This window comes from Cryptotermes secundus, unplaced genomic scaffold, assembly GCF_002891405.2.
Source record: "Cryptotermes secundus unplaced genomic scaffold, Csec_1.0 scaffold378, whole genome shotgun sequence".
In the NCBI taxonomy this organism is placed as follows: Eukaryota; Metazoa; Arthropoda; class Insecta; order Blattodea; family Kalotermitidae; genus Cryptotermes; species Cryptotermes secundus.
In genome coordinates this window covers 346,434-374,061 of record NW_019734966.1, presented here as the reverse complement: position 1 = coordinate 374,061, position 27,628 = coordinate 346,434, and the positions used below count along the sequence as shown (strand labels likewise).

Here is a 27,628-nt window from a genome sequence, read left to right as displayed (position 1 = left end):
GTATATGCATTTAAATTGCCCTCCTTAGGCAGGATATCTTTTATGAGGAAAGATTTTGAATGGAATTTAAATACATTATTCTTACAGTGATATTTATGGAACCCAATGATATTAATTTCTTAGATGGGAAACTATCTTAAAAGGGATCCCCAACTAACATGATAGATTTGTTCTTTAAAAATTTTGTATAAGGTAAAATTATGGTAGTTGGACTGATTATGCAATAAACAGTAATGTAATGGAGAAACCAAAATGTCAGTCATGTTAGTTTAAAACTTGCTTGCCCTAAAAATTGTGCTAAACTGGATTTGTGTTAGTTGGTGACTGTGTACTGAAATTGTGCATAGCTTTATATCTGTGCCATCTTGGTGTAGTGCTGGAAAGAGGGATAACTTTGCCTTCACCTTGACTCCTTCAGGCATACTGTCTTGTAATAGGTCACAATCACTTAGGTGTTCTTTTAGATTTAAACTTTATGATTATCCTCACATATCCCCTACAATTCATGCAGCATCTACATCAGTGAGATACATTTTGAGACTAATTTTTTAAAAATTTGTTCTAAGAGCTGCAGATATTAGCAACCTAGAGTATTTCAAACCAATCTCTATTTATTTACAGTGTTTCTAGTGCTTCATCCATTGTTCAGAATAGTTCTTAAAATCCTGAACAGGAATGTCAAAATTTTTTCACAAGTGATTTAGTGCCCTCAACATTCAAAAAACTCTTTCCTTTCAGCACACTCTTGAGTTTTGGAAACAGCCAGATGTCAGTCAGAACCAAGGCAGGAGAGTGCAGTGGATGATCCATGGCAGGCCTTTTCCTGCTAAAAGCTGTGACGCTTGAAGTGATCCATGTGTCAGTGCAGTGTTGTGGTGAAAAAATCAATGAACGATCTCTCCACAGCTCTTTTTGGTTTTCCATCACAGCGTCTTTTGAACACCTTCACATAGAATATCAGATTAACAGTGGTCCCTTCAGTTACAAATTCAAAATGGATGATAACCATGATGTCAAAAAAGCAGATAAACATTGTTTTGATCTTGGACTTTGACATCCATGGCTTCTTTAGCATGAGGGAATTCTTCGATCTCCACTCCATGGTCTGGTGTTTCGCCAGTTTGTGGTTTCTGTAGTTTAACACAACATTTTACATTCACTCTCTGTTCCGTCTTACACTCCATTTCACGTCTGGACAAATATGACGACACACAGTAATCCAGCAAGCTACTGTTCAACAAATACTGAATGCAGCTTATCTGAACTTACCGCATGAACTGTTTTATGGAATCACCTGATATTGCAAGCAACAGCATTTCCAGATGGCCTGGCGTACAACAAAGAATGAAGCTCGAAACTTATTTGCCTGACCTTGTACATTGTACAGATTGCCCAGAATTACATAAATAGTGTCATATATATATATATCATTCATCATGATATGCATATTCCTGAGAGCAAAAAATGTGAAGAGAGTGATCTCCTGCATAGTACACAGTGTATTTCAGTAGAAATGCACCAACACTTTGAATGAATATGTTGTTCAGCCCTCAGCTGAGAAGTTAACCAAGCAAGACACCACACTGCTTCTTACTGGTTTCTTTCTTTGCTTACTCTTTGACACTGAAGATGGAGGGCGTATGTTCTACTGAAATGTCAGTTGACAGCTGCTGAATTACACTGTGTACAATACAGAAGATCATGTTATCCACCCCTATGAGAATCTGAAATCCAGCAAAAGTGTGGTTCATGAAACTGCAGACTCATGCTATCAGCTGTTCTAAAATCACTTGCAGGAAGCAGCACCCAAAGGAGTCGCTTAACATTCCCGATCTCACAAAGCCACGTGATCTGGTGATACCAAAAGAGGCACTCTCTGAGGAACAACAGGTAATAGATCTTTATGACATGACATAATGTAGTGAGTTTGGAAGCGGGGTATAGCAATTGAATAGTTAACTTATCACAGCTACTGCATGGATTTTTTATCTTAATGTGATTGATGATAGTTGTAAAATAAAATAGGAAATAATAAAATGGTAAAAATAAGTTAGTTGCACATTTGTATTGGTCCCAGAATTTTACTATGTTTATCAGTTACATGTACCCTCAAGAGGTACTTTTATTTAAAGAAAACCAGGACGGATGGAAAGGATTGCTAGTTTCTTGTTATTTATGCTTAGTGGTATACTTCATAACATCCCATACACATTTTTCTTTAATATTTAGTCATATTTGTAACCCTGTTAAAATTGCTCTCTCCATCCATCTGCTTACATGAAATAACCTGATAACTGACTCAAACTTCCTGCTGATAACAATTACAACCAACATTTGACACACAGTTAGGTTAACATCTAAGCGGCCTCCGTAGTCTAGAGGTAATGTTCCCACCTCATGACTTGTAGTACGCGGGTTCAAACCCGGCGGAGGTCATGGAATTTTTAAGGGCAGAAAAATTCAGGGAACAAGTCCTCCGGGAGGGACTTTAAGCTGTGGGTCCTGTGTCGTAGCTTTACGGCACGTAAAAGAACCTCATATTTCCTATGGAGGTCACTGAGCCAAATTCAAGGACATTTCCCGCCCAACAATAGTCTCTAACGCCTCTGATAGATGGGGGAAGCATTATAGATACCGCCAAGCCAGTAGAGGCCGAACTCNGCTTGCTCGGCGGGACTGATGGTACGCACCATTTATCGGTAGGGTATAGAGACTGGTAGAATATCATAGAGGGAAGCACAGTAGATCAAACTGGTCACGGTGTATGGGGAAACCCACCCTCTCTAAATAACTAACTAACTAGGTTAACATCTAGCAAATATGATATGCATAAGAACCTAGACGCAGGAATCTCGTGGAAAACCTCAAGTGACAGTTCCAGATCATTTAATATCCACAGACACACACACGCATATAATGACAACAATAGATGAATGAACACACAAAGAAAAGCATTAGTGAAAACCAGAACCACTTATCACCATCAACAAGAAGTTCCAGGAAGAACTAATTGCCTGATTTCCTTAGATAAGACATGGACCACATAGAAAATGACGTTCCCAGCAATTATTCTGTTGTTGCTTGTGAATTTATTGCTGTGGGAACATGTTTACTGAGCTGCTGCCTAGGAACAATATGGGGATACACATACAGACAGGGAAAGTAGGCTGACAGCTAATGAAATGTTGGAGGCAGTGTTTTCTCTGTGGTCTGACCCAAAGTTATATAGTGAGAGCAATGCTGTTCTCAGGACGTGGGAGAGCCTGAATGTTCACAGAGGGGGATGGGGGGGATAAAAAAATAACCCTATAACAGGCCTTGGAGGCCCATAGGGTTGTAAGACATTGAGTGTCCCACATTTTCTAGACAATCAGCTCAAAGATGGTGGTAAGCCTTATGTGCCAGCTGCACTTTACCCCCCCCAGGAAAATTCCTGGTACTCATTTCTTCTAGAGGCTGAGTGAACCCCAGGGCCATAGTGCGGCTGGAAGGATCAGGTCAATTGAAGAAAACCCAATGACCTCATCGGGACTTGAACCCATGACCTTCCAGCTTGTAGCATCATGCCTCAACCAACGATGCTACCGCAGCAGACTGTAAAACATGGCATGAATCTCATGGGATTTGGAACCAAGAATCACTGTGCTGGCAAGGTCCAGCAGCAATTTAGGAGTCAGTCAGTCAGTCAGGGATGGTTAGCAGTCCCTTGTGGCATGCAGATACATGAGGATTGGAAGACATGATTATGGAGCCTTTGCCTAGCAAATGCAGTCTCCTGCAGCCTCCTTTGACTGCAGTGTTCCAGCTTTCAGGCATCATGTCACATGTCACATCATAACAGATGTCTCTTCTGGCTCCACTATTCCAGCTTTCTAGAATTGGGGCTGGATACACAATTACATGGATTCACAGACAGCAATGTGATCCCCAAGCCTCCTTTTATTTTTTGAAAATAAGGAACATAGGTTAATAATACGTGAGGCAATCCAAAAGTTTCTGAAATTTGAATTTTGCGTGCGAATGGTTATGAGTACATCGGAATACCGCTAGGTATCGCCTCACACATCCTTCTTGAATCAGTGTGGCAATAGGCGTCGAGTTGAGTGGTTGGGTTTATTGTTGGTGAACATATTTCCATTGTTGTGTTTCCGTGAGTTTCCGGTTTTGCAGTGGCTGACCTGAGAGAGCAGCGTGTCTGTATAAAGTTTTGTTTCAAACTTGGGAAAACTGCTGCAGAAACACACCAAATGTTGAAGCAAGCTTTTGGTGAAAACAGTTTAGGCCAGACACAAACTTACAACTGGTATAAGCGTTTTAAAAATGGCCGAACATTGACTGATGATAATGATCGTTTGGGATGGCCATCAACGGGCAAAACACCAGAAAATGTGGCGAAAGTTAGGGATCTGATTCTGCAAAATCGTAGACTGACCATCCAAGACCTCTGTAACACCTTGGGACTAAGTTATGGTACATGTCAACGAATTTTGTCAGAGAAACTGAACATGAGGAGGATTGCGGCGAAGTTTGTGCCACGACTGCTGCAAAATGAACAGAAGCAGCATCGCTTGGAAGTCTGCAGGGAACTTCAGCAACAGCTTCAAGAGGATCCAAACTTTCTTTCGAAGGTTGTCACTGGTGACGAAAGTTGGGTTTATGGCTACGACCCTGAAAGCAAGCAGCAATCGTCGCAATGGAAGAGCCCTTCTTCACCTCGGCCAAAAAAAGCTTGACAAGTCAAGAGCAACATTAAGTCCATGTTGATCTGTTTTTTTGATACTGACGGGATTGTTCATAAGGAGTTCGTCCCTCCTGGTCGGACAGTCAATAAAGTGTTCTGTCGTGATGTTCTAAGGCGTTTGAGGGAGAACATGAGGAGAAAAGGTCCAGAGAAGTGGCGTACGAACGACTGGGTACTCCACCATGACAACGCATGACCGCATACGGCTTACATTGTGCAGGAATTTTTGGCTAAAAACAAGATGGCAGTTGTTCCCCACCCACCGTACTCGCCAGACTTAGCTCCATGCGACTTCTTTCTCTTCCCCAAGATGAAAATCAAGTTGAAGGGGCAAAGATTTGATACAGTTGAGGAAATTCAAGCGGAAACGCAGACGTTACTAAACACCCTAACAAAGAATGACTTCCAGGATTCATTTGAAAAGTGGCAGAAATGCTGGGATCGGTGTATGCGCTCCCAAGGGGACTACTTTGAAGGTGATGGTGCAGAATAAGATCTAGGTAAGATGTAATAGTTTTTATTAATATATTTCGGGAACTTTTGGATTGCACCACCTAGAACAAGTAGTGCAGTATTTTAATACCTCAGTTGTGACATAACTACAATGATTTTATTGTAATAATATTAAATTCCAGATTGATATTGTTACAAGCTTACTGGTGTTAAAATTCACAAACTCTGTGAAGAACTAAAGAAGAACGCCACACACAGTAGTTCTGACTGCAGTTTTATTATAGTAATTTTGACGTATATAGGTTTATAATGTCTTACAGACATAGGCCAATGTCCAACAGTAGTAGCAGTTTTGCTAATATTAATCAAAAAATGTAATTCAACCTGAAACATGCTGCATTATTAAAGCACTTTATATAAAAAGGTACAAATATGTGTTCTGCATGTATGCGTGAGAGAGAGAGTCTCAAAGCTGAATTTCTGTCAGTTCAAGGACGAGGGCTACATTTCCCCCAGTCCACAGAACACCATGACTGCAAGCTATGTGAACAATGGAGATCAGCCCTGGGGAATCGAAGTATGGGAGATGGCACTTGCAGCAGATCTGCCAGTGCGACGGACATGGGAAGCAGTTGGTTGCCTGGATCCACTGAAAGAAAAACCATTCCTCACAGAGTCAGGAGTGGACTGTGTTCAGAAATTTTGGACAGTCTCGAGGAGATTCACGAATATGTCTTTGGCTGAGTGCATGGGCCTGAGGAACATAAGTTGCAAACAGTTGATACAGGATCTAAAGCTGCTGTTAATTGGAGTGCCATCACAAACTTTCCAGTACAACCAGGTATGGTGCAAGGAAGGCCTGCACAAATTCTGGACACCACTTCTTCAGGGTACCTAAAGTTTTTATGATGGCACTTAGAACTTTTCTTTATTACATCACTATTAGCACATGAGCCATCACAGATGATCAGGAGAAAATTCCTTTCCTTTATCCCTTTTTTGTCTTTATGTTCTTTCCTCTTTTCCCCACTGTTGCTTTCCCATCCTTTTTATTTATCTATCTTATCAACATTTCTTTCTCCTGCCCTTCCTCCCTGCTCTTCACATTTGGATGGTTTTCTCACGCCTGTTATTTAGTTCCTTAATCCCATTCATACCTTTACTTCCTTTCCTATAAACCTCATTCTTTCCTGTTCGCTTTATTTGTCCATCCTATTTGAGTTTCTCTCTCCATATCCTAGCAACAGAACACTGGGTTTTCCTTCAGCATTATAGTTGCAGGCTGTTATTTATACATAGATATTTCGCTTCATAACCTGTACTCTTTGCCAAGTCAAGGAGGATGAGATGGGCAGGGCATATAGCATGAACGGGCTAAGAGGAATGCTTATAGGAGTCAGTGACACCTGGCGGTTCATTCTGTCCTAGGGGTAGACAAGAAGAGCTGACTTTTTGTTTCACATTTCCCTCCTGTTTCCTATATAATCCCAAATTTCAGCAAGCCCATTGCTCTACTTACCACCTGCTTCATGCTGGTTTCTTGCTTGACTTATTGTTTGTCCCTAAAGATGGAGGTGACATGTTCCTCTGAAATGTCAGTTGACATTCAACAGACTACGCATCATCATGTTCCAGAAGATAGGTGTCTTCATAACCACCACTGTGAGAACCTCAAATCATACAAATTATAAAGCTTCCATTTTGTGTGACATTCTCAAGTGAAATACTGGCATGTGCAGGGAATTATTTTTAATGTATCCCACAAATTGTTGATCCACTTGGAGGCAGAAGTCATGGCCTAATTGAGGTCCTATCTGAGCATTTTCCTGAAGGGTCTGAAGAAAACCACAAGAACCTCAGGCAAGATAACTGGTAGGTCTTGGTCAAGATTTTAACTGAGTGATTCCCAAATACAAGTAGAACATTACTGCTTTTTGGTAACTTCCATGAATATAAAGCAATAAGATAATATGAGTTGTTCAGTCTAGCAACATGCTCCACTCCTTGACTGATGATTTTTGCGGGAAATTTACAAATAAACAGCAAACACTTCTGCTGCTTCTCAGAACGGGTTTTCTTTCATTTATCATTGTTACCAATGTTTTTACAGGAAGAAAATGGGTTTGTCATGAACAGCAATACATGTGTGGAGGGATTGACTCCAGAAACACTGCACTCATTCTGTGACGACTTCCTTATCAGTGGCATGTGCTGCCTGCGCCTGAGGAAGCTCGTGGATCACAACTTGGTGCCTGGTAGTCATATGCAGGAAGGACTTATGTTCCAGGTCAGGCCTGCTATAATTTCTATGTGAATATGAAGTGATGGTGTTACATTTTGAAAGAAATTCTTACCCCCATGTTTAGTTTGTGGCAACTTCATAAATTCTAGCATCCAGCCAGTCACACTTCAGATAAACCTAGTTTTCCGAATATTTGAAATTTAATTGGAATATTTTACAATTCTTTTCTTCTGGTCATCCTGTCTTAAGTATTAATGTTGTTTATTGGAAGCTTGAACCTAAATTCGCAGGCTGACTGTTGTAACTTGGGCTGTTTTTTTAAAGCCTGTAAGGCATATGTTAATGATCGGGTCTGTGGACGTTTTCATAGGCAGGCTACTTGATCAGTTAATTCTGTGCTTGCAGGTCAGACTATCAAGGCTTGCTCTTATAATTTTCATTTCATGCATCCTGTTGTGTTATAATATATAACTTCTTTATTAAGACCATCACAACACAACTATATCAAGGTCAGTACCTGGTTTTGGCTCTGCTACATGTTTTGGCTATTAATAGCCATCATCAGGCAAACACATGGCTGACATATATACACCATTGAACTGCAGTATTAATAAAATTGGATACAGTAATATTAATTATATCAAAATACTTGATGTAAAAATACAATAAATTAGATTATATACAACAAAAGTTATAGTATAAAACAAGAATAAAATTCTTCGATTGATGCTTTACATCATTGAGTTGGTCATTGGTTTTTGTGATTTTGTTTCGTTCCCATTAACAAATTAGAGTATTCCATATTTTGTGTATAAAAACTGTTATTTGAGGCTCATGTTGTAGATGTAGTAATATTAATGTTAATTATTTAGTCAGTGCCTCATCTTACAAAGTATTGTCCGTTCTGTGGGGACCAACGACTGACTTGATGATGTAAAGCATCAATTGAAGAATTCTGTTCTTGTTTTATACTATGACTTTTGTTTTATATAATTTAATTTATTGTATTTTTACATCAAGTATTTTAATATAATTAATATTATTGTATCCAATTTTATTAATACTGCAGTTCATGGTGTATATATGTTAGCCATGTATTTGCCTGATGATGACTATTAATAGCTGAAACATGTAGCAGAGCCAAAACCAGGCACTGACCTATATATAGTTGTGTTTTGATGGTCTTAATAAATAAGTTATATAAGGCTTGCTCTACCTGAAACTCAAACATATATTGCAGTAGAATTCGGTTTGATTTTCAGGCTCTGTGTGGAAGTGTGCGTTCCTACCTGCAGTTCTATCGTGCAGCCGTAATGAAGTTATCAGAGAAGCTAGTGCTGACAGATCTTCGTCTACAGGTTGATAGCCTGAAAATTCAGATTACTTCTTTGGGTCACCTGTACAAAGTGCATCCTAACATGAACCAACAATATGCCACCTTGCCTGAAGGAGTTGGACTTCTGTCTTACTTATACAAGGAGCTATGCAAGGTGACAAGGAAAGATGTTGCCTGCATACTTTATTCTGCTCTGCAGGCATGTTGTCAAGTGTATTTCAGGTAGGCATAGCACTGCTGTACAAGAGGTAACTGTTAACCTGTGCATTGCAGATGCAACTGTGATTTTAATGTGGACTGGACTTTACAATTTCAGCTTTTTACAGAAGTGGATGTTTGAAGGATTGTGCCAGGATGCATACACTGAATTCTTCATACAGGAACAGCCTGACCTCATGACCTGTCGCCAGCGGGATTACTGGAGCCATGGGTATTACATGTTGGAAGAGGCTGTACCAGGCTTCTTGCGAGGACTGGAGTCTGCCATCTTTGAGTGTGGGAAAGCTGTGAACCTTCTCAAATTATGCAACCCACAGGTAAGAACTGACTCCCATACTGTTCCACTGAGCATCATGGTCAGGTGCTCAACATTGCCAGGTCATATTCAGAGGTCCCTGTGGCCAGTTTCAGACCAGAGATTGGCTGTCTTGGCTGAGGTTCTTTGTGATCTACTTCAGTGCTTTCAGACACCTATAAGGATAGTAATTCTTTAAACTATGAACACTCCCTTCCATATCCTTTCCAATTCATTATTCACCAAGTATATGATTTAACACTGTAGTCTGAAAGGCTCAAATGATGAATTAATTATTTAATTTTTTCCTTTTCCTATCGCTCACTGATAACTTGTAAAAAAAGTGGACACATGAAAATATCAACAAGAAGTTCTGGGAAGAACTAATCACCTACTTTCCTTTGACATGACATGGACCACATAGAAAATGATGCGTCCAACCATTTTTCTCCTGTTGCATGTGTATTTGTAGCCCTGGGAACATGTTTACCAAGCCATTTCATAGCATTGATAGAGATAATAGACAGTTAGGTGATCTCATAAGCCTATTTCTATTTTTTAAAATAGGGAAAGCAGGATAAAATAGGCTTACAGTAACAAAGGTCAACACTGATAGTTACAGACTTAGTCCACATGAAATCAGTATAGAATTAACTAAGTGACTGGCCATTTGCTAATAATGATTTCCTGGTATGATTATTTTGATGATAATAATTTCATGGTATGGTTATACAGTATGTGGAGCTACAGAGAGTGTGTATAATGATGTTGTCCTGTTGTAGGATACACTGTGTGTAGAGCTACAGAGTGTCTGTATGAGTATAATGATGTTGTCCTGTTGTAGGTTACACTGTGTGTAGAGCTACAGAGTGTCTGTATAATGATGTCCTGTTGTAGGTTACACTGTGTGTAGAGCTACAGAATGTCTGTATAATGATGTTGTCCTGTTGTAGGTTACACTGTGTGTAGAGCTACAGAGTGTCTGTATAATGATTTCCTGTTGTTGGATACACTGTGTAGAGCTACAGAGTATGTGTATAATGATGATGTTCTGTTGTAGGATACACTGTGTGTAAAGCTACAGAGAGTGTGTATAATGATGATGTCCTGTTGTAGGATACACTGTGTGTAGAGCTACAGAGTGTCTGTATAATGATGATTTCCTGTTGTAGGTTACACTGTGTGTAGAGCTACAGAGTGTCTGTATAATGATGATGTCCTGTTGTAGGATACACTGTGTGTAGAGCTACAGAGTGTCTGTATAATGATGATGTCCTGTTGTAGGATACACTGTGTGTAGAGCTACAGGGTGTCTGTATAATGATGATGTCCTGTTGTAGGATACACTATGTGTAGAGCTACAGAGTGTCTGTATAATGATGTTGTCTTGTTGTAGGTTACACTGTGTGTAGAGCTACAGAGTGTTTGTGTAATGATGACCTGTTGTAGGTTACACTGTGTGTAGAGCTACAGAGTGTCCATGTAATGATGTCCTGTTGTAGGACACACTGTGTGTAGAGCTACAGAGTGTTTGTGTAATGATGACCTGTTGTAGGTTACAATGTGTATAGAGCTATATAGTGTCTGTATAATGATTTTGGCCTGTTTTAGGGTAGGCTGTTTGTAATTATGTTGCCCTGTTTTAGGATCCACTATGTGTTGTGCTACAGAATGGCTACCCAAACATGCATTGTTGTCTGCACAGTGCTGATCTTCAAAAGCTGGAAGCTGAATGTCTCAGTTACCAAAGCAGAGCCATGGTTTTTTGTGGGCAGCCACTTGACCTGAGCTGCTTTTTCCAGTGCATGAAGGAAGATGATTCATTGCAGGATGCAGCTCGGGTTACTCAGCAAGCAACACTTCAGAGGCTCAAGTGTAAGTGATGCAGTGCTGTTTGTGATGGTTGGTTGGAGCATAACCCTTCTGACTTGAATTCAGAAGGTGCCTAATAGTAATCACAGATTATTTGGGAAGGTTTTCCTCAGTTATGTTGGGGAAATGTCTGTATAGTATCTTGTGTTAGGTCATAAGTGTTTCCATCCTCATTCTTTCAGATTTATTATTCCCTCTTGTACAGGCAGTCAGTGATGTATACTGATGGCACTGCTAAATGGTCTGCCACCAAACAAACACACAAACAAACAAACAAACAGGAACAGTTCACTGTGTAGCATTGAGGAAGCTCGTAAATGAATGTCCATGGCCCTGCATTAATCTGAATAGTTCTGTTTGACATCCATTTACTCTTTTAATTTCTCTAGTGAGCTACCATTTTTTCAGCATTTTAATACAGATACCTTTGCTGCACAGGTTGCTGATATTTCAAACAAGATGCACTATGTGCTGTAGGTCAGATGAAGGCCTAAGACTACATTGTAGATTGTCTCCTTGTCAGTCACTTAAAATTATTTAATATTTACAGTTCTGTGATATTCATCTCAGAGATGGCTGCATAGTTTAAATGTGTTTCATAATCCTGTCTCTGCAACAAGAATAAGTGAATGAATTGATGATTTTTATTGAAATTTATCACCACAACATATGAAGAAGCACCCAGTTGAGTGATCATCCCTCCAGTAAGCTAAGAGCTCCACAGCCTGCTGAACCTCCCACTGGCTGAGAAACTATCTTCCTGCCCAACCTTCCTCATTTGTTTTATTTATTTATTCATTTATTTTTTATTATTTTTCTCATGGGGTGAGACTGACTGAACTTGGTACTGCGGCCACTGTTTGGGCTGTTGTACCAGCCGCAGATGGTAGTTGATCATGACTGGAGCAATCGGAGGAATGTGAATTGGCAGGGAAAACCAAAGTACTTGGAGAAAACCTGCCTCAGTGACACTTTGTCCACCACAAATCCCACATTACTTGACCCATACTCAAACCTAGGCCACTGTGGTGGGAAGCCAGCGACTAACCATCTGAGCTATGGCACGGGCCCTAATGCTGGCTTGCTGAAACCTTCAAATCCACTTGCTGGCAAGAGTAGCAGGATGTCAGTTTGAATATCTGCTATAGTTAAGCATGTGTCTTAGCAAATAATCATGTTTCTGTGAGTTATGTAATGTACAAGGTGGTTCAATATGACTAGGACTGATTTTCTTTAAAAACCATAATTGCCAAACACTTACTTGCACATGTCAGTCTTCAACGTACTCCCCTCCGGAGTCAAGACATTTTTTCTAACGTTCTTGAAGCATCCTGATGCCCCTTTAAAAAAGACTTGTGGTTGGTGGCGTATCCACTCCCGAACAGTCTGGATGACAAAGTCATTGTCCATAAACTGCATGCCTTGCAAGTCTTATTTGAGCCTTCCAGACAGGTAGAAATCACTTGGGGCCAAATTGGGACTGTACGGTGGATGTGTCAGAAGATTCTATTTCAATTTCTGGAGGGTTTCCATTGTTGTTTTGGCCATATGGGGGCGTGCATTGTCTTGAAGGAAGGCTACCCGCTTTCCACCTGTCTTCCGCTTAGATCGGAACTTTTCCTTCACGTCTGTTGCCATGAGGTCTGAGTAATAAGCTGCATTGACTGTTCTGGCATCTGTTAGAAAGTCTACATGGATAACCCCCTGCCAGTCCCAGAAGAACGTTGCCATCACTTTTCCTGCCGAACGGCTCCTCCTTGCTCTCTTGGCTTTTGGGAGAACTGGTATGCCACCACTCGCATGATGACTGCTGGGACTCGGGAATGAAGGAGTGCACCCATGTCTCATCGGTGGTCACTGTAGACTTCAAAAATGCATCACCTTCCTCTTCAAACTGCTGTAGGAGATGACTGGCAGCTTGCACGCACACCATTTTGTTCACGTCTGTCAAAGTGCATGGTACCCACCGTGCATTCACCTTGCCATAGTGCAGGTGGTATTTCACGATGTCTTCTATGCTACCAACATTGATGGACAGCATTGCTCCAAGTTCCATGATAGTGATGCGCCTATTCTCACGAATAAGCGCATCTGCACAATGAATGTTTAGCTCGGTGATGGATGTTTGTGGCCAACGATCACGCGGTTCATTCTCCACACACTCTCTGCCCTCTCTGAAGCACTTACACCACTCAAACACACGGGTCCATGAGAGACACCCTTCCCCATATTGTTGTTGGAGTCTGTGGTGAATTTCAGTGGATGGTACATTTTCTCCAATGAGGAATTTGATCACAGTGTGTTGTTCCACGCTCCGCGATACCTTCTGTTCGTTCATCACTCTAGCAATTCCCAGACAGGACTGAACAGGAGGAAGGGTGGAGGTTGTGGCTTCACTCTCTCAAGTTCGCACAGCTGCTGCGCAGTGCGGCTTGTTTACACACAAATCAGTCCCGGTCATATTTGAACCACCTTGTATAATCTCTCTTTAATGTATGTACATGTTTTGAGACAGTCTTCTTTTTTTGCTAATGTCTGTCCTACATCAATAAATAGAGAGCTTTCATGCACCTGCCAGTTTGCAGTAAGACTCGTAGCTTCAGAAATTAGTTAAAAATTGGAATGTGCCAGAGGGCCTAATGCATAAAAGCAGAAGATTATACCTACTGAACCAAGTTTTTAATTATGTGTGCTAATGTATGTACTGTGAATTGCAGATAAAATGATGTTTTGTGTTCTGATGAATATACTGAATGGTGCAGAAAAAATAATCTTTATTTAAAAAGGGCAGGTAATGAATGGCTCTGAATTTCAGTGAAACTGACTCATGTTTCTGAGCCAGTTCCATTCACCTCTGTTCTCACACCTTGTATCTTTAAGATCCATCTTAATGTTAACTTTCCGGTATGTTTTCAGTCTTTAAAGTGCTTATTTCTCAAAAGGTTCCTGCACCAGAATTCTGTAAGCTTTCTTTGGCCCTTCATCATATCTTCTAGAAGAATTCTTGACTTCCACTTTTTCTACCAAATGTTAGATGGCTGTGTCTGCACCTTGAAGTTCAGTCATATGCAGTATCCTAAATTCCTCATTAACTTTATTCTTTTAGGTCCAAAGTCTTTGTTCCCCTCTTTGTTTCAAACATTTTTAAAATCAATTTGTGTTATTTTGAAGTATGAGATCATATTTCACACACATCCAAGACAACTGTCAAAATTTATGTTTCATGTATCCTGATTTTCATTGGTTAGGGAAGTGGACTTTTTTTTAAGGTAAAGCTTTCCCTGTAACAGGCCGTGGAAGCCCATAGGGTTGTGAGATGTCGTGGCTTCTGCATTTTCTAGACAGTGAACTCACAGATGGCGTTGAGGTTTTCAGCCTTATGTGCTGACTGCCCTTTACCCCCAGGAAGATTCCTGGCACTTATTTCTGTTAGAGGCTGAGTTGACCCCAGGGCCACAATGCAGCTGGAAGTATTAAGTCAACTGAAAAATCCGGTAACCTCATAGGGAATCTAACCTGCAACCTTCCAGCTTGTAGTGTAATACCTCACCAACTGCACTACTGTGTGCCTATAGGAAAGTACACATGATGGTAACAGTTTTGAACCAAATAATAAGTACTTCAAAAATCAATTCTTTTCCTAATTTTATTATTCATTATTTTATGATTATTAATCATCATCATCCAGATCAGCTCTAAGGCCCAACCAGTGTCCCATCTGATGGGTGCTGGGGGCTGTTTGACCGGGGATAACGCAGCCAGGGTGTGTAGCTGATTACTCGCCTCCAGCTAGTGCTGAGGTCAGGAATGGTGGAGCTACACCTCCACTCCCCCATATGTCTTCATGACACAGTGCTTAATTAATTAAGCAAAGGGGCAAACTTGTCCTTTACCAGTGGCAGATCATGTAGTCTAGGTATTTCATGGCTGGGGAGCTGGATTTTACTTATACAATAAACTTGTGTAGAACATGTTTGAGGATCTGTTATCCTTGAGTAGGCAACCTTATGGAAGACAAGTCTTTGTGTTAAACGTGATCTGTAGTCCGCCATTTTTGGTTCCTGTTGTATGCTGAAGATAGAATATAGTAACTTTCTGATGAAAATATAACTGTCTACGTCACTGTCTGGTGACATATCTTTAGATAAGTTGTAGACACAATGTAGATGTTCACATCCTTGCCTGAACTTTCATGACTGTACTGTAATACCAGGAAACTGGCAGCTGACTGTGGAACTTGGTGCAGCGCATGGACACTGAAATCTGGCCCTTTATTGTAGTGGAGCATGACATGAAAGCGTCCCAGGCTCTTGCCGAGAAACAGTCCCAGCTTGCTATGCTGAAAGAGCAAATGGAAATGGCAGAAGCACACAAGGCAGCCAAGAAAAAGCAGCAGATGGAAGAAGATGAACGACGTGCACAAGAGGAGGCAGAACTAGAACAGGAGACAGCGAGAAGGATGGAGTTTGAGAAGTGAGTGTATCATGGAGCAGTTCATTATTTTAGTATCTCCATCATGGTGAAAGCAAATGCAGTAATGTTGAGTTTAGTGAGCATTCTTGTTCAATAAATTTCAGCCCAAAGACCATCTCTTGTATGGAGGTTCTCTCTACTTTTTTCTTAACCCCTGCTGCAAAATATATTGTAGCATGTAGACCCATTGTTAAGTAATGACTGTAAACAATGCCCATTGCTAGGCAACAGATTGCTAACCCGTACCAAAGAACTAATTTGGAAAGAGGTGTTTTCTGTGTGGTCCATGAGACAGTTGCATGACACAACAATTGAAGAACTGTTGGAAGTGGTGTTTTCTATCTGGTCCATGCCGAGGTGTTATAATCAGGTCAAGTCTAATGTTTAATTAGTTGTGAGACAGTCACTGGCCAGTAAGTGCATGAACATGGAAGCTGAGGAAGCTACAGCTTTGGAAGCCATTACTGGGTGACAGCCTGTGAAGATGAAGCAGGCTGAGAAGACTTTGTGCATGCTGTAGTGAGCTACAGATTATGTGAATTAGTAATAGTGTTATAGGTACTTGTAGTTACGTTCTCTAAGAGTTTAATAAATCCAATTACCAGTTCAAACCCTGTCTATATTCACTCATACACATGACAGTATCTTGAAATATGCCGCCAACATTAAGCAGGATCCTGCCATTTTACATTATGTAATCCATTCTTCTTCCCTTGATGTTTCCCTTCATGTGGCCCTCTCTGCCCACAAGGCCTCTTCATCTGTCTGTCTTCTCAAACCAGTTAGGAAATGTCACACAAAGGGAAGAAAATGGGAGGTAACAGAGAGGCTGTTACCTCCCATTTTCTTCCCTTTGTGTGACATTTCCTAACTGGTTGTTCCCATCTTGAAGTAGGTCTTCATGTCATTTTCCGTTTAGTGTCGACATTCAGAACTGCTGGGATTTAGACTTCATTTATTTTAAAATAGGCCTGTACCATCTTATTCTGTTACATATTACTTTATCTTCCAGTGTATATAACTTTAAATTCTGTGTAATTCTTTCATTTCTTATTTTCTTTCCTGGTTTCTCCTGTACTTCTTAAAATCTGTTTTCAGCTACCATTAGTCTATTCATATTTGCTTTTGTCCAAGTAAATGTACCTTATATTGTTGACAAACTATCGTGAAATCATGGTGGAGAACAGAAAAATGCCTATAAGTAAAGCCACTTATTTATATTTTTAAATTAGACTTGGTGCATTGTATTTATCTGTCACAAGATCATATTGTCATGTGTTAGTGGCTAGACATGGGTTTGGATTGGTAATTGGATTTATTGAGCACTAGTAACTACAATGATAACACTATCCCTAATCTAGACACTTAACAAATGACTATAGCACATGCTATCTCCATCTTTAATAGTATTCACAAGTTGTTGTTTGGTTATGGTTCCCAACAGTGAAGATTCTTCTGCTCTTGTGCTTACGGTGTTGCTGGCTGGCTATCATCTCACAGTTGCCTACTAACTCGTGGCTGAACTAACTCTCAGTAACTCACTGCTCCACCTCCAACTATTGGTTCACTGGTCATTCAGTCAGTTGGTTAAATTTCTGCTGCTGACCCTTGCCAGCTCAGTCATTCTTGGCTTCAGGTCTTGTCTAGCTCTATGGCCAAGATTTTTGTTCTCTTCTAGACATGTGCATGTTTAAAAGTGGGGCCTCCTCTTCAACAAGGGGAGGGGTCAGTGTTTCTGTAGGTGCTACATTTGTTGCACCATAGTACTCACTCACTGACTGATTGCTAAATTGCTGCTGGTCATGGCCTGCACAGTGTTTCTTGGTTTCAAGTTCCATGGGACTTACGACAATGGTTTACTCTCTGATAGGTCATGGAGCCTTCAGAGCACTCACTCACATACATGGCTAACAACTCTGGCCTGCTGGGTGTCACTATATAGCCTGAGGTCAGACCACATGGAAATCACTGCCACCAACAGTTCTTCTATTGTTACATGTTTATTCATTGCCTGGCAACAGCTCACTTGTTCGATGATGTAGCAGCTGTATTTTTATATCTGGGTCTCCTACACCTTTGGGGGATGCCCCGCCTGCTTCCCTCCTTAGTGGTCCTTAGGTAGTGCAGGATAGATGCAGTGGGCTGACTGTTCAATACTGATGGCAGACTCTTGCAAGGACACACTAGCACTTGGGTCCTTGTCTTCAGCTGACTGCAGTGTGCTTTGGCCAGGTGCTGATCACCAAAGCAGTTCTCAAGGGCCTTGATGGTCTCCTCATATGTCGCTTCTCTAGGAACTCCATGGAGAGCATCGGAAACTTGGCCTCACTGGGCAGCAAGCAGATGCATGGCTTTTATGCAGGGTGCCCACTTATGGTGTCCTGCCATGGTGTCTTGGTGGTGGAACACAGGCCAGGCTGTTGACCCATCAAATTTTGATGTCTGTACTCTGCCAGCATCTGTTCGTGTACTGCCATGAACTCCTTGTGCCACTTAGACCTTGACTTCTTTTAGCTATGTTTCCGACTCTCGCCATGTGGATGAAATCTTGAAGTTCATGCCACGTGTTCTCTATTAGGGTCCTTGTTGTTTGTATGTCAGTTGGCTCTCTAGGATTTTAAGTTCTAACTCTTCATGAAGCTTCTTCATGCCTGCTATCTCCTCATGAAGGTCCTTCATTGTGTCCTGTGTCTTCTTGAGGAAGCTTCATATGCACTTATCGAGGGACTCTAGTAACCCCAGTTGCTTTCCATCCATCATCACATTCAGTTAATCGCAGAGACTGTGTCCCTAATGGTTGATGCACAACAGGATTTTTTCCACCTGTCTTATGATGGTCTCTTCCATTTTGGACCAAATGGTGGTTATTGCAGCCTCCATCTTTTTTTGAATATTATCCATCCTCTTTTGGTTAGCCTCTGTCTTTTCTTGAATGGCTGCCATTGCTTTTTGATTGATTGTCATGGCAGCATCCACATTGGCCTTCATCTTTTCTTAGTTGGTTTTCATTTCAGCTTTCATATGTTCTTGGTCAGCCTTCATCTGAGCTCTCATCTGTTCTTAGCCAACCTTCATCTCTACTTGACTGGCTTTCATTTCTTCTTGGTTGGTTTTTATTTCAGCTCTCATCTTGTCTGTCAGAATCCATCTTGGCCAGCAGGTGTTCCATCATTTGTTCCTTTTTCATGGTATGATGGTACGACTAATCAATACAGTCTTGAGTGCAGTCCAACTAATCCAATAAATCCCACTTCTGACACCATTTACCATGTGTTAATGACTAGACACAAGGTTTGGATTGGCAACTGGGTTTATTGAACATGTGTAACTTGTAACTAAATTAATTAATAAGACTGTCCCTAATTTACACACTTGACAAATCATTGTACCACACACTGTCTCTTTCTGTTATAGTCTTCACTAGTTGTTGCTTGGTTATGGTTCCCAGCAATGGTGATTCCTCTGCTCTTGTGCTTATGGCATTTCTGGTTCACCACCATCTCTCATCTCACAACTAACTACTAACTCATGACTGAACTCTAGAACTAACTTATTGCTCCAACTCCAACTACTGGTGATTCCTCTGCTCTTGTGCTTATGGCATTTCTGGTTCACCACCATCTCTCATCTCACAACTAACTACTAACTCATGACTGAACTCTAGAACTAACTTATTGCTCCAACTCCAACTACTGGCTGTCACTGTATGGCCTCCCCTCAGACCACACAGAAAACTGCCACCAGAATTTCTTCAATTGTAGTGTGTTTGTTCATTGTGTAGCAACAGCTCACTTGTTTGATGATGTAGCAGCATGTTTGCTCTGTCATCAACTAGCAAAGAATGATGTCTCTTGTTAAACTGTTTTGTCATATCACAATATAAAAAGGGTAGCATTTGATCAACATTTTATTTACGTGGTGCAATCCAAAAGTTCCCGAAATATATTAATAAAAACTATTATATCTTACCTAGATCTTATTCTGCATCATCACCTTCAAAGGAGTCCCCTTGGGAGCGCATACACCAATCCCAGCATTTCTGCCACTTTTCAAATGCATCCTGGAAGTCTATCTTTGTTAGGGTGTTTAGTACCGTCTGAGTTTCCGCTTGAATTTCCTCAACTGTATCAAATCTTCGCCCCTTCAACTTGATTTTCAACTTGGGGAAGAGAAAGAAGTCGCATGGAGCTAAGTCTGGCGAGTACGGTGGGTGGGGAACAACTGCCATCTTGTTTTTAGCCAAACATTCCTGCACAATGTAAGCCGTATGCGGTCGTGCGTTGTCATGGTGGAGTACCCAGTCATTCGTGCGCCACTTCTCTGGATGTTTTCTCCTCATGTTCTCCCTCAAACACCTTAGAACATCGCGATAGAACTCTTTATTGACTGTCTGACCAGGAGGGACGAACTCCTTATGAACAATCCCATCAATATCAGAAAAAAGATCACCATGGACTTAATGGTGCTCTTGACTTGTCGAGCTTGTTTTGGCTGAGGTGAAGAAGGGCTCTTCCATTGCGATGATTGCTGCTTGCTTTCAGAGTCGTAGCTATAAACCCAACGTTCGTCATGAATGACAACCTTCAAAAGAAAGTTTGGATCCTCTTGAAGCTGTTGCTGAAGTTCCCTGCAGACTTCCAAGCGATGCTGCTTCTGTTCATTTTGCAGCAGTCGTGGCACAAACTTCGCCGCAATCCTCCTCATGTTCAGTTCCTCTGACAAAATTCATTGATATGTACCATAACTTAGTCCCAATGTGTTACAGAGTCTTGGATGGTCAGTCTATGATCTTGCAGAATCAGATCCATAACTTTTGTCACATTTTCTGGTGTTTTGCCAGTTGACGGCTGTCCCGAACGATCATCATCATCATCAGTCAATGTTCGGCCGTTTTTAAACTGCTTATACCAGTTGTAAGTTTGTGTCTGGCCTAAACTGTTTTCACCAAAAGCTTGCTTCAACATTTGGTGTGTTTCTGCAGCGGTTTTCCCAAGCTTGAAACAAAACTTTATACAGACACGCTGCTCTCTCAGGTCAGCCATCGCAAAACCGCAAAGTCACGGAAACACAACAATGGAAATACGTTCACCAACAATAAACCCAACCACTCAACTCGACGCCGCTTGCCACACTGATTCAAGAAGGATGTGTGAGGAGACACCTAGCGGTATTTTGATGTACTCATAACCATTCACGGGCAAAATTCAAATTTCGGAAACTTTTGGATTGCCCCACGTATTATTGAATACAATTTTGGGAACATACAGTTAGTAAAAATGACTGCTCAGTTAGTTTAGAGGTAACACTATGTTCAGGAGGTGCTCAATTTGAATCTCAATCAAGAAACTGGTCATCCTGATCTGAGATACTGATAGCATTATGAACTAAATAAACAGACCAAACAAAATGCATCTAACTTGTTTGTGTGGATGCATGTGTGTTTGTATGTATGAGTTTTTTTGCCATATGTTGTAGTTTATTTTATTTTATGGAGTCATCTCAGGTGCTCAGCTGTACCAGTATGGAATTAGTATCCAACATTTCAGAGATTGTCTTCATTTCCATCATCAGGAGTTGATTGCCTGAAAAGACTTCATTGCTGTAGAAGCTTAAAATCATGTCTAGTGCTTGTCTCTTGCTTTGCATGCTGCCCACTTGGTACATTCTGAAAGCAGTTGTAAGTATGTGTGTGTGTCTGTTTTTTTTTGTAGAGCTGATTTGGTGCGCTATTATTCCTCTCTCTCTGAAGTCGCAGAGAAGTGCCGCCAGCGTGCAGAGTGGCGAATTAAGCATATGAACCTGCAAGAACAACGACTGGACCTAATGTCAAATGATACTGAACCTGTAACAACCATAAGAAGTCCTAACAACAATGAGGACCTACAGGACATCAACAGCAACTTGTCCAACATGAATGTCCTTAACAAAATGGATCCTGAAGACACAGGCAACAACAATGTTGACACTCAGAATAACACAGAAACAATGAACACATTCATCACAAATTACAAAATGAAGTTAAGTGATGTACAGAGCCACACAGAGGCAAGTGACAGAGAAATCAATGTTGATACAAATAGCTATTTTGATGTGTGTTTGACACAGTGCCATGATAACAAGACTGACAGTGAAATGTTGCCATCTTGTGCAAACACTGTTGAAGGGGTCACAGATAACGAGAGCAACAAGGTGGAACAGAACAAACTAAGAGATGAGCAAATGGTTGAGGTGGTAAGTAGCATCTCATTGGAAATGCAGTAAGTTTTTTTTTTCTGCAGTTGTGCCACATAATATCTCACACTCAGGGAGTAATATAGATTGAGGGTGTTTGAGAGCAGGCTGCGTAGGAGAAAGTCTGTACCAAAGAGGGCGATGAAGAGAACTGCATAATGAATAGCTGTATACTGTGTTTTGTTCACCAAATATTAAATTATAAAATGAATGATGATTTGAGTGGGACATGCTTGATTCATTCCACAGTAAGAAATGCATGCAGAATTTAAATCTGGAAACCTGAAGGGAAGAAATCACTTGGCAGATCTTGTTATAAATGGGAGGATAACATTAAAATGATCTGGTAGAAATAATTCAACTGGATGAGGACAATTGCAGATTTTTATGACCTGAGTAATGAACCTTCTGCTTTTTTAAAATTTTGTATAATTTCTCCATCTGACATGTGATTATCAGCTTTTGAAGGAAGACTACTCTGTGGAGTTAGTTAATTAAAATTCTGAAATTAAGACATATGTAAAGAAAAATGCAAGATCATAATACATGCTGTCTTGATCTGTGTTTGTGGATTGTCTGTATGTTTTCATGTTAAATTTTCATTACATTTGAATTATTGGGGTCTGTAGAAGTGTGTCATCACAAATGTATTTGTGAACCAGTGCCACTGTTGCACCCTTCTTCTTATGTGGTTTAACAGCCCATTTTTATGTGCTATGACCTGTTGCTGGAGACAGTGATTTTCAGAGGGAAGTGCATGGTAATAAGACACATCACTACTTGCTGCCCTAGTTCTATAGCCAAGAGTTCAGTTGATGACCAGCAGGGCTGAACATGGTAAAGTGGTCTAATTGGGTACAAATACAGTTGCAGTAGGGAAGTACTTCCGAGATTCCCTCCTTGCAGTGAATGGCAAGGGCAGTTTCGTCCTGAGAGGAAACAGGGACTTCTCTGGTATATGAACCAAACGGGTCATGGAGCAGAAATTGTTAATCATGACCACAAAACTGAATGAGTTTCTATACTGGGAAGGCTTCAAGCGCATATTTAGGAGGTAGTGAGTCTGAATCGTAGTCAGGACTCCAGCTGTCCTGACTGTGGGTTTTCCATGGGTTTCCTCAGTCACCCAAGATATTCTGGGATAGTATTTTGATTAGACCGTGACTGCTTCCTTCCAGATCCTTGCCAATTGTCATAAATCATTTTGTCATTTAATGCTCTATAGCCTGTATACTGCTGGTGTCATAAAGTAAATCACAACAGATGACCATAAAATTCATAATATGGACCAAGAATTCACCCTTATGGAAATTTGAAATAAATATTACAATTTTTTTAATAAACGATGCAGAATGTGAACGTATTTTTCTTAATAAATTATTGTTACTGAATTCAGATAGCCTATACACATGTATTGGAGATGTAGCAAGATTTGGCTGCTGGCTAACCTGTTTACAGGTATTGGAGACATAGCAAGATATGGACATTGGCTGGCCTATTCACAGGTATTTGAGACATTTCAAGACATGGCCATTAGCTGGCCTATGCAGGGGTACTGGAGACAGCAAGATATGGTCACTGGAAGGCCTATGCACAGGCATTGGAGGCATATCAAGATAAGGCCATTAGCTGGCCTGTGCAGGGGTACTGGAAATGGCAAGATATGGCCACTGGCAGGCCTATGCACAGACATTGGGGGCATATCAAGATATGGCCATTGGCTCTCCTATGCACAGGTATTGGAGACAGCGAGATATGGTCACTGGAAGGCCTATGCACAGGCATTGGAGGCATATCAAGATATGGCCACTGACTGGCTTATGAAGAGGTACTGGAGATGGCAAGATATGGCCACTGGCAGGCCTATGCACAGACATTTGAGGCATATCAAGATATGGCCATTGGCTGTCCTATGCACAGGTATTGGAGACAGCGAGATATGGTCACTGGAAGGCCTATGCACAGGCATTGGAGGCATATCAAGATATGGCCACTGACTGGCTTATGCAGAGGTACCGGAGACAGCAAGATATGGTCACTGGAAGGCCTATGCACAGGCATTGGAGGCATATCAAAATATGGCCATTGGCTGTCCTATGCACGTGGCAGTAACTGAAGAGGGAGAATGATAGTGTGGTTGGTGTTCCCATCTAATGTTTGAGTGTGCAGCGGATTTACCCTTATTTGAGATAACTGGAAACAGCCCATCAGGTACTAGTGGTGCACCAAACAGAGCACAGAAAGGAGTTAGATGTGGAACTTGATGAAATGTACAAGCATCGGCACTTGCAAAATGGGAGTTAACAGGAAAATAGGGTTCACAGTATGGGATTTCAGAGCATGCACTCAAGAGTGCATCTCGTCTGTAATGTGAGGGAGTCCTGTAAGTGCTATCAGGCTATATATTATGGGCAGTGTAAACAAAAGTTGTAAGAATAAGAACATCTGCATTCTGTTTGATGGGCAGACTATACCAGAAGTGCTTGGCTCATATGAAATTAACTCTGAATTCATTCACAGCTGTCTAATGATGGAGAACGGTGTGACTGACATGGGCGGTGGGACACAGGAAACTATAAATAATAAAGTGGCCGACTTATTGGCAAACCAGGGACCTCAAACTATTTACTAGACCAGAGTATCTTGATGGGACTGTCAGATGGACTATAAGAAATTGCAGGGATAGGTGACAAATGGAATGTTGGAAATCTGTAACTGGGTAGACATGAAAAGCTTATCCTGGTATATTGGCCAGACAACTGGGAAAGAAGTGGGAACCCTTTAAAACCCCAGTGACTGGTCTACTGACAGATCATTGTCACTTCAAGGTACCCATGTAAAAATTGTGATTAGTTGATTTTCCCACCTGTATAGGTATCAGAAGTGTAATGAAACACTCGTATGTATTGTTCTATTTGCAAGTCTCTTGCATGACTCTGGTACCTTTACTTTTATTTCTTAAATCTTAGGGACTATTGTAATTCCCAGTCACCAAACTAATTAATTCTATTCAAGATGCAAAGTGGTTGGTACAGGGTATGATGGGAGAACAATGTGAAACATTATTGGTCAGATGCCTGCCCCTTCTGTAGAGTTCACACTCTGATCCTGTCAAATTGGGCTGTATTGTGAGTATAAATAGTCAAAATATTGTCCTTCATATTTTCAGACACCCTCTATCTTTGCTCTATCTTTCAGATAAAATAGTAGTTAAAATTATAATTTTGTGTATTTTGTTATATTTTTAGATAAGAGACAGAAAAATGTAAGATTGTGAACTTAATGGTAACAAGCAATTTTTAGTTTAATCTGGTGTTAACTTCCTTGTGAATGTAATTTTAATTTGTTATTGTCATTCCCATACTTAGAATTTTTTAAGTGTCTGTGAGTACTTTTGTGCTGCATTCTGATGACAGGACATCAGCATATAGAAACAAGTATGAGTTTAAATATTTGTCCTGTGGTTCCATATGAATCAATTCATGTACAGCAAAAAGCATCTGATTGCATTTACCCTGAAGTTATCAGTGTTCAGTTCCCTACAGGACCACTGGATATATTTCTCTTTATTACCATATCTGGAATTCTTAGAAACTTTCCCATGCATTCAGTTTGTGTGTTTTCTTTGTGTGTAAAGGTGTCCATGCTGTTTGACAACCTTCTTCTGTCATAATCAGACAGCATGACGAGTAACTCCCCTGACTAGTACTTTCTCATGTATGTTGATATGATAAAATGTTGTGATGGTGAAGTAATATCTGTCATGATTCTGATGGAGTGACCTGTTTTCACACACACACATGCACACATACACCGAGAAGTGGTTTTTGGGACGCTGTCTGCCCATGTGGATATGCCCCTTGCTAGCACTTGAACAACAGAGTGGATTTCATTCATGTTCAGTATTTGAGAGTTTCTTCATCATATTAGTGCCTGAACATTCTAGCTCCAAAAATAAGAGGCCTTCATGTGAGTCACAAAATAAGAAAATACTGAATTTCTCAAAAACAGGTCTAACAGTTGTTATTAAATTACACTAATTTATGGGGACTGTTTTCTCTAAATAAAACTGCAGAGGTATTAAGTTCAGGAAGATAACACTAATCACACTAGGAGCCCTCTTGAGGTGAGTTGGCCCTCATTCTGATGGGAGGGGGGGTTGCAGAGGGGGCTCTCAGGTGTTCTTTTCCCTCATTTTTGCCATCTACATTTTCTTGCATCATCTATACCATTCTGTAATCAACTCTTCCTTCTTCCTCACTGACTCCCATTGCATGCCGAATGCCTACCACAGCATCCTCATCTTTGTATTGGTTTCGCCACATGTATTTTTGTTTGACACAACAGTTTTCATTTTCTTCTTCTAGTAATACTTATTTCTTAGTGTTGAAGGTCTCCTACAGTTATCAACTCCTCACTCATCAGGAGGAATCTTCCTCATGTCTGTGATGCTTACCCATGGTTTCAGCACAACTTCCAACTTGTGTGTCTGTACAGGGAACTCGAGAGATGAAGGTTGAATGAACTTTTCTCACTGCCCCTACATGCAGTTCCAGGTTCAGAGCCTGGACCATAGGTCATGTACACCCTCATGGTGCCTCATTCAGGGCCCACATGGTATAGCCACTGACAGTCTTATTACTGTTGGTCTGACTGTGTCATTCTGATGTTACTGCTGGCTGAAAGCTGCAATGTCATCACCTGCAAGTTCCCTGAAGGTGTGTAGGGCTGCATATGCATGTCTACATGGCATAGAGTGGGGAGCCATGGGCTGTTATATCCATGGTAAGGGCATACCCCAGAAGCGTAATTTGAGGTATTTCTTGTAATAGGGGTCATGGCAGAGAACCCCATGTCAGCCCAGACTGGAAGACTTTGGGTATGTATCTCCTCTATCCCAGTGGCAGGCTGGTGCCAACCATTCCAAAAGGAGGCCCTTTTCATCATGGTCCTACACACCTAATGAAAGATTATAAGAAAAATATATGTGAATGCCAAAACCTGCTCTGAAACTGTTTCATTCAAGATACTGGCCCTGTGACTCAATACATTTGAACTTGAGGACCCAAATAAAAGCATACAAGACAAACCCATTTTACACCCAAAAACCTCTGTGAGAGCATTGCTGGAAAGCTTAGTAATGCAACTTGTTTGAAGGTTGGTGTGTCCGACGAAAATCAGGCTGAGACTCTCCTTAAGGAAAATCTCGGCCCCCATCTTGAGCATGTTTGAGAGACACTTGTCCTCATCTCATCCCAAGGAATAGTGACGACAGAATCCCTTGGTGGTGTGTCAGACGAGGAGATCCAGTACTCGCTTCTGAACCTGTTTGTTTGAAAGGCATACTGAACAGTCAGGAAGAGGAATGGTAAACTGTTCCATCTTTGAACAGTATTTCTAACTTCTTACGTTCTGACCCTTCTAAGCACAGCAGTGTTTGGGTATGAGTATCAGCCCACCTCTACATCCTAAACCTTGTGTGATGTTTCTGGTGTCAGAAGTTTGGGCATGCACAACAGCAGTGTGCCTCCAGCCTTGGGTGTAGCAGCAGTGATGAGAATGGACATGGTGAGACTCCTTATTCTGGTCAATTTCTCTGCATTAACTGCACTGGAGTCCATGCATTGGGTGACAGGAAATATCCCAGGTGAGAAAGCTATGAGGAACTTAGGGTGAAGGACAGTCTCTACTTTGTGGATGCCTGAAAGAAGTTCCTGGAGAGCAAACAAGAAGCTGAGAGCCAATCATATGTGTCCATTGCCAGTT

The 27,628-nt window shown here is 41.0% G+C and overlaps 1 protein-coding gene across 3 annotated transcripts in view; it reads left to right on the top strand.

Moving 5' to 3' along the window:
* LOC111869067 (gamma-tubulin complex component 6) overlaps positions 1-27,628 on the top strand; it is a 55,816-nt gene that overhangs the window by 17,937 nt on the left and 10,251 nt on the right. For all 3 annotated transcript variants that reach the window (XM_023860269.2, XM_023860268.2, XM_023860267.2), the window contains exons 5-12: positions 1,797-1,890; positions 5,682-6,035; positions 7,305-7,481; positions 8,699-8,994; positions 9,089-9,308; positions 10,933-11,161; positions 15,439-15,631; positions 21,343-21,862. In XM_023860269.2, the coding sequence (XP_023716037.1) occupies positions 1,797-1,890; positions 5,682-6,035; positions 7,305-7,481; positions 8,699-8,994; positions 9,089-9,308; positions 10,933-11,161; positions 15,439-15,631; positions 21,343-21,862 (2,083 nt within the window). The remainder of the gene's footprint in view (positions 1-1,796; positions 1,891-5,681; positions 6,036-7,304; positions 7,482-8,698; positions 8,995-9,088; positions 9,309-10,932; positions 11,162-15,438; positions 15,632-21,342; positions 21,863-27,628) is intronic.